At 38.2% G+C, this 7090-nt stretch overlaps 1 protein-coding gene and 1 pseudogene across 1 annotated transcript; both read right to left on the bottom strand.

Moving 5' to 3' along the window:
• Positions 1-2156: 2156 nt before the first annotated feature.
• LOC144473842 (larval cuticle protein LCP-17) lies at positions 2157-4181 on the bottom strand. The gene is made up of 3 exons (XM_078188132.1): positions 4104-4181; positions 2982-3120; positions 2157-2537 (listed from the first exon to the last, which is right to left on the bottom strand). The coding sequence occupies exons 2-3, from the start codon at positions 2991-2993 to the stop codon at positions 2157-2159; spliced, it is 393 nt and encodes a 130-aa protein (XP_078044258.1). The 5' UTR covers positions 2994-3120; positions 4104-4181.
• Positions 4182-5611: 1430 nt separating this feature from the next.
• Positions 5612-6712, bottom strand: LOC144472607 (AA10 family lytic polysaccharide monooxygenase CBP21 pseudogene; annotated as a pseudogene).
• Between the last annotated feature and the right edge of the window lie 378 nt (positions 6713-7090).

Here is a 7090-nt window from a genome sequence, read left to right as displayed (position 1 = left end):
CATTATATAGAAATTAACATAATAAATTAACATAATTCGATGATAACATAAAATAGATAACCTTAATTATTTACAACCGCCACAAACCTAAGACAAATGTACATGTATATGCTTCCCAATTATTTAAATATATTATTTCAAGGGATCCGTATAACATAAGTATAGCCTAAAATATTAAGAAACCAAAAATGAAAAATGTATTACTGCAAGAAGCATACCGCTACCCTAATTAACTTGGCGAGGAGATAATCCTCAACTGTAAATATGACTCAGATCACATTATTTACACTACCGCGTTCGGGCGCAGCGGTTGTATATTCGATATTCTCCGTCTTTACTCAAATTCGGAGAACTATTTCCTCGCAATATTTACTCGGTACATATAATCATTGGCATTTTCGGTCATTTGGTTATTCGGTCAGTATACCAATCGGTAATTTGGCCATTCGGTTATTTAATCAATCGATTATTTGATCACACGATTATTTGGTTATTCGAACATTTGGCTATTCGGCCATTTTGCAAAACGATTATTTGATCATTCGGTCATTTCGTTAATCGATTATTTGGTAATTCGATCATTTTACAAATCGATAATTTGGTCACTCGATCATTGTGCTAATCGGTCATTTGATCATTCGATCATTATACCAATCGGTAATTTGGCCATTCGGTTATTTGGTCAATCGATTATTTGGTTATTCGGCCATTGTGCTAATCGATTATTTTTTCAATCGCTTATTTGGCGGTTCGGTCATTTCGCTAATCATTCATTTATTTAATAGAATAATTGGCTAATTGGTTGTTTGTCTAGTCGATCATTTGGTTATTTACTCATTCTTCTGATCGGTTATTTGGCTATTGACACATTTCACCAGTCGATTATTTATTTAATTTGTCTATTGGCTAATCAATCATTTGCCTATTCGGTCATTTCTTTAATCAATCGTTTGAAATTAATTATGGGCTTGAGATACCAGAGTGTCCACGATGGACCGCTATTATCCGCGAGTAAGTCAATATTTACAGAAATTATTTTTCCTATTACTAAGTTCGTAATAATACTTAGTTACTGAGTTATTTGTTAAAGTGTTAGTAAGTAAACGAAATGCATTTGTTGGAAACGGAACCATAACGAATTCTGGTTTCGTTCTGACTCCCTCACGAGTTTCCACTCCAGCAACCTCCACGTGGTGAGACCTGGGCAGTCGATGTTATTTTCGATTTCCAATCAGCTGTAAATTCGTTTGCATTTAATTCGAAATCGACGATCAGATGGAGCTAATGGCTGTGAAGTGGCGACGTGTTCTTTTAAATATTAAGTAGAGAATATCAATTGGCTAAATATTTAAAGTTTGCGACTATTATTACACATTGGTAGGCAGCATACGTCAAGTAGTTACAGGCGGGCGTTTGAAATCGTTAGTATTGCCGCGTAAACCTCGGGTCGCGATTCTAAACGTATATGTATACCTAAAACTGATGGCCAGATCCGGGCCTCGCAGCTTATGAGAGCAATCAACATCTCCGTGTAAAAATGACGGCATTCCTCCCGAACTGGGTAAGTCCAGAGCGGCCGTCTCAATGAGTGGTTACTCTGCGGGTGGACTCTCAGGGTTTCACGCCGTCGTTGGGCTATCGACAAAAAATAGTATTGCGAAATAAACTAAAATCGTCGATTGTGGATAGGCTTTGCAAAAGGGTTTTTTTTTTAAACGAAATAGTGAGAGGTACTGGGCCTTGTTAGCATAAGGCTGTGAAACACCATCTCTGTGTAAAAAAAGACAGCGTTACTAGACCTCGGTCTCTATCCAGTGTGGATCCGACGCAATCAGATTTTAATATTTGTTCGCGAGTAGAAAACTCCGCCCTGGACTCAGATGCGCATCCGTCTAACTTCATCAGACGGGTAGATAGTGTGTAGCTTAGGAACCCAGCGTGGGTTTCAAAGGACTGGGACAGCCCTTGTCGCTAGACTATCTTCAAAAATATAGTCAAGCCTTTCTCATCTTAATTAAAAAAGAAAGATTTGAATTCTCGTCTTCGAAAATGAAAGTCTCATGAAAATATCTCACAGATATTTATTAGCGAACAATGCGGTAAACGTATGTACAGGTATCGACCATAAACGAACACAGGGGGTTGCGTGGATTATCTTAGAATGCTTGAGTCTCGGGTTTAGGTGGGTGAGCCCTGATATACTCGAGGGCTCTTTGAATGAGCGGCGAAACGGCTGGGATGTGCGCGCCCTGCGGTTGGTATCCATTATGATCGGCAACGTAGGAAACCGCGATCGGTGTACCATCGGGCGCTGTGTACTGGTATTGCCCCTGGCTGACGACAACCGGCGGGTTGGTTGGGTCCACGACAACAGGGTTTCCGCTTTCAGCATGGTAGATACCGTTCTCGGTTTCATAGGCGTAGGAGTAGGCACCATCCGACGATAAATCCTGCGATTGCTTCAGAATGGCCGTGGGATGTTGAACGATGGTCGATACGTCTCCTGCGACTACGGCCACCATGGCGAAACAGACGATCTGGGTGGGGGAAAAAAATTGTTTAAGCGTCTAGAAAAATTTGTCAAAATTATTTCAAGTAATTGCGAATTTTTCTTCTTTCATTTCAGGGGATAGGAAATTAATTACAATGTTGAAGACTGGCTGGACATGTTAAAAGAGAAGCTGTGCATTTGGAGAGAAAAGAACTAGACTTCCGGTAAATTATCTTCTTAAATTGTCGCCAGACTTTGAAACAAATAAATAAGAAGAGGAAATAAATAGAGTAAGTAAGAAATAATAACAAGTAAGAAATAATAATTAGGAAATAATAATAAGTAAAAAGTATTCATGATTAGAAGGTGATAAATAAATCCCGTTTTCATGTTCGTAACAATTGTATACTGTAATTTCACTTATTCAGAAGTATCGCAGACGAATATACTTGTAGAAATCCGAGATAAAAGTAGTATAATGAAGACTCACGACGAATTTCATTTTGGATTCGAGGTGGTTACTGTTGGTCAAGTCCAATGGAGGAAGCTGCTATGCCGAATATGATTCATTTGGGATCGTGATGCGCTTTTATACGGGCGCCGGAGACGCTACTTTCCCCAAATACGTCCTAAGTTATTCACGAAAAGATGAAATCAGAATTCGACGGAAGAAAGGGAAAAGAGAGAGAGAGAGCGAGAGAGAGGGGAGAGGAAGATGGTCCGGTCAAAAATTCGCCACTTTGACATTTCCACGTGGCCTAAATCAGTAGGTTGCATAACACGGTGCCAGCCTATAGATACGTATATTATGAGCATGCTAACGAAGATCGTTCCCCCGGTTATTTTCATATTAATTCCTCTCCGCGTTGATTATGCAATGCGCAACGCCTTGCGAAAATAGCCAAGTTTTTTTTCCAACGGACGAAAAGAAGCTTCATCGAATGTTTTTACGCACGGTTACCGGCGGCGTGCACCTAAACACGCACAACTGCGCCGAAGAACGACCACGTTGTAAAAGAGTACGCTAATTTACCCGTACCATAACCCAGGTAATAACAAAGAATAATATATAATAATATAATATAATAGTCTAGCTAATAATAAAAAATAATAGATAATTTCCACATAATATAACGCGAATGTTCGATGAAACTTTGCGTATTCAAATGCTAAGTTATGAAAGCCGGACTTGGGTCTGCATGGACCCCGAGACCGTCGCCTACGGCTATAAAGCGAAAACGTTCGCCGTGCGAGGTATACGAAATAAAATAAAACCCGGGACTCATCCTCCGCAGTTCTCGTCCATTTAAAATTGATCTTCACAGTCTCCGTAGCGGAGCCCTCGAATTTCAAGTTCAATTTTAAATGGCACCGCCTTGGAGCCCAGTGTGCAAAAGGTAAAATTTGTTACGAAGTTAAAATGCTGAAGTTTGTCCAACAAGAATGGTGAAATAAATCGAATCCAATCTTTGTTATAAATTTGATATACGAAGAATAAAAACAAAAATTGTTTTGCAGCGTCGATGTAGGATTGTAATTTGTGGACGAGATTCAAGATGCAAATGCTGTGGGATTTCATGGCTACATTACGACATCGGCCTCGTCTGTATACCTGGGAGATGAATCTGCGGAAGGTCGACCGTTTCCTCAGGTGAAAATAGTGAACTGTTACTGGCGTCTTTCGTCCTCGATATATGTATTATTTCTGTTGCATTTACTTTTGTATTCCGCTATTACACTGCGCTATCGAAAAAGCAATCCGCTGCAACGAAATGTCACTCGAGTTCGATTATATTGTTTCTGTAATGATAATGATAAAAAGAAAGGCTTTCGTAAATAGATTAGATAAACGATGCCGCTAATTGTTAGTATCGTCGGTTATGTCAGGTTATATTCAGGTCATTATTTTGTTTAACGGATCAGTCAGATCGAAAGAGAAATCGGAAAGAGAAGTTAACAAATTATGAGATCGGTGCAATTTCTATATTTTGTAATTCTTTGATCATTGCAACTTGCTGTTTATGCATGCCTTCGTAAGAAGACAATAACTGATAATTAAAATGCGTGATCCACTAATTGAGGCCTTCGGAGACACTCTTGGTCAAGTATTTCCGATCTTATCGCTCAAATAATTTCGCCGCTCAACAATGTCGACACGTTGTTCAATTTCAATTATCACCTATTTATCTTATCCCTTATCTGTTGACTCCTGCCATTTCTTTCTTCGAACCTTAACACGCAATCATAATTTTTAATCACAGAGATTAGTCTGTCAGTCAAGGTTAAGGAAATGCACCGTGTTAATCATTTTTTTAATCATCACAATTTTAATTAATGTCACTAGGAAATCATTTTTATGGATTTCGGAATAACATTCTTCCATCTGTGAGAATAAATTGAAAATAGCATTCTTATTATTTAATTTTTAATTTACTTACTTTATTTATAATTTACTTACTATATTCATTATTTTGAAAACACTGTGCATGTTTGTCGTTATTAATTATTTCCATTACGAAATGATGTCGCGCAATAACTACGGAGGGCTTAATAATATCATTTGCAAAAGAAATTCTCGTAAATATTAAACATCAAGAAGCAAATTTAATTTAAATTAAAATAATTTGAAACTAATAACCCTTTTTTAGCTAGGATTTTCAGATTATTTATTTATATATATATATATTGTGTATATTATTATGTGTATGCATTGCTAATTGGTCACTGTACTTGCTGTAATAGCAACAGTAGTTGTAGTAAAAGTAATAATAGTAATAATAAATAGCAATAAAATAATAATAGTAATAATTCATTTATTATGTGAAAATAATAACTTTTCCTGAAACGTGAAAACATGTACGTATTTGTATTATGGTCATATAGCGAACAAAATGGAAACTAATACAGTGACCTAGATATCGTGACCATCGATGCTGTGATCTTATCAGTCCAAGAGACATAAACAGCTTAGGTTTGACAAATGGTGAATAAATTTTAATCCGAGTTTGTATCATGTAAACATTTAATTAATCACTTAATATCGATGTTATCAATACATTACAAATTAATTTTTCAATACTAACAGAAACCATCATGTATAAATAAATTAATCAGATTGAGTAAGTTCATAAATATTTATTTCTCATTAATATAATAACTACTACAACACATTTTGAATTATCATCCACACAATATGCACGTATAACAATGAAACGATACATTTAAATAAATTTACAATATATAGATACGCAAGGAAATATTTTTCAACCTTACAATTTAGATGTGACGATTTATGCCACTTATTTGCTTCTGCATATTTTACAATTTATTCCCCATCGACCAAGGGCGGTCCCATCATCATTGTATAGCAAACGCTTAGACTCACGCTTAATTAAGAAGGTAGATCCATTACACCTACGACTAGGTTATGATTCAAAAAACGATCTATCAACAATTTCGCTTTAAACAACAGCCGCGTCCACCCTGTCTCTCCTCTGAATGCTATCAAAGGTCACGCTCTCCGGTATCGGCAAAAGGTCAACGACCTGGTAGAATGCGTTCTCAGTGTCATCAATGTCCCAGACGCTCAGCATCAACAGTTCCCGGAGTCTCTTCAGATCCTCGAACTTATCCTTGGATATGGTGCACATCAGAGCCAAATTTCTCGGCGGATATTCCCCGTGGAAATTCACCGTGCAGATCGGATTCAGATCCAGATGTTTCCTCGACAACGGCTCCTCCGTGTTGTAGCGCTCGTTACTGATAAAGATGCGAATAGTGTCGGTAGAATGTGGCGCAGTCATGGTCCAGTTATAGTAGAAGTATACGTTGCTGTCGTCGTAGCGACTCAACGTCGGAAAATCGACGCTGGTCCACCGATTTTTCCCGTATTCGTTCAGTTTAGTGAACCGTTTGTTGTTTCCGTTCGCGATCTTGCCGTCCGGAGGGCTGTTAGGCGAATACGGGAACCCTTTAGGTCCCTCGATGCTCTGCGGCTCGTATATTATCCCACCGCAGTTCTTGTTCACCCGCAATTGACATAATTTCGCTCTGCTCGGCGGCGACAACAAATATCCGTGGAAATTGCTATTCTCGTCCGACCATGGGCCGACCCCCATGCTCCTTACACCGGAAGTGACCGTAATGAGGAGAAGGGTTTTCAGCAGCATTTTCTGCGGCTTTTTGAAACTAGCGTGTGTCGCTGTGCTTCCACAGATAGCTTTCAGGAGACAACTGGACACTTCGTGAACCTGGAATGCATATATAGAGCAAGGAGCATCCCAAAGTCAATGATTTCTAAGAAGTTATCTTATCTGCGGAGAGATTAGGGTTGCGGGAAGACACATTCTCGGTCGAGATTAAAGCAAGGTTGTTCCGGCTCCTTGTGTTATTTATTTTTTTTTTATGAAATAAATAACTTACGTCAGTCAAATGACGGGTCTCACAGTTTTTAATTTTTATATTGTCAAAGATTGAATCTCTTTGTTCGAGCATGAATTGCAATAAAAATGCCGGATGGTTTAAATTTTAATAGTTTTTCCATCCTTATAACGCAAGTTGGATATTTTTAGGTATAGCTCCGTAGGTTTAGCGTTGCTG

This window comes from Augochlora pura, chromosome 7, assembly GCF_028453695.1.
Source record: "Augochlora pura isolate Apur16 chromosome 7, APUR_v2.2.1, whole genome shotgun sequence".
In the NCBI taxonomy this organism is placed as follows: domain Eukaryota; kingdom Metazoa; phylum Arthropoda; class Insecta; order Hymenoptera; family Halictidae; genus Augochlora; species Augochlora pura.
Note: the sequence above shows the minus strand (reverse complement) of the source record. Positions and strands in the feature narration are given on the sequence as shown.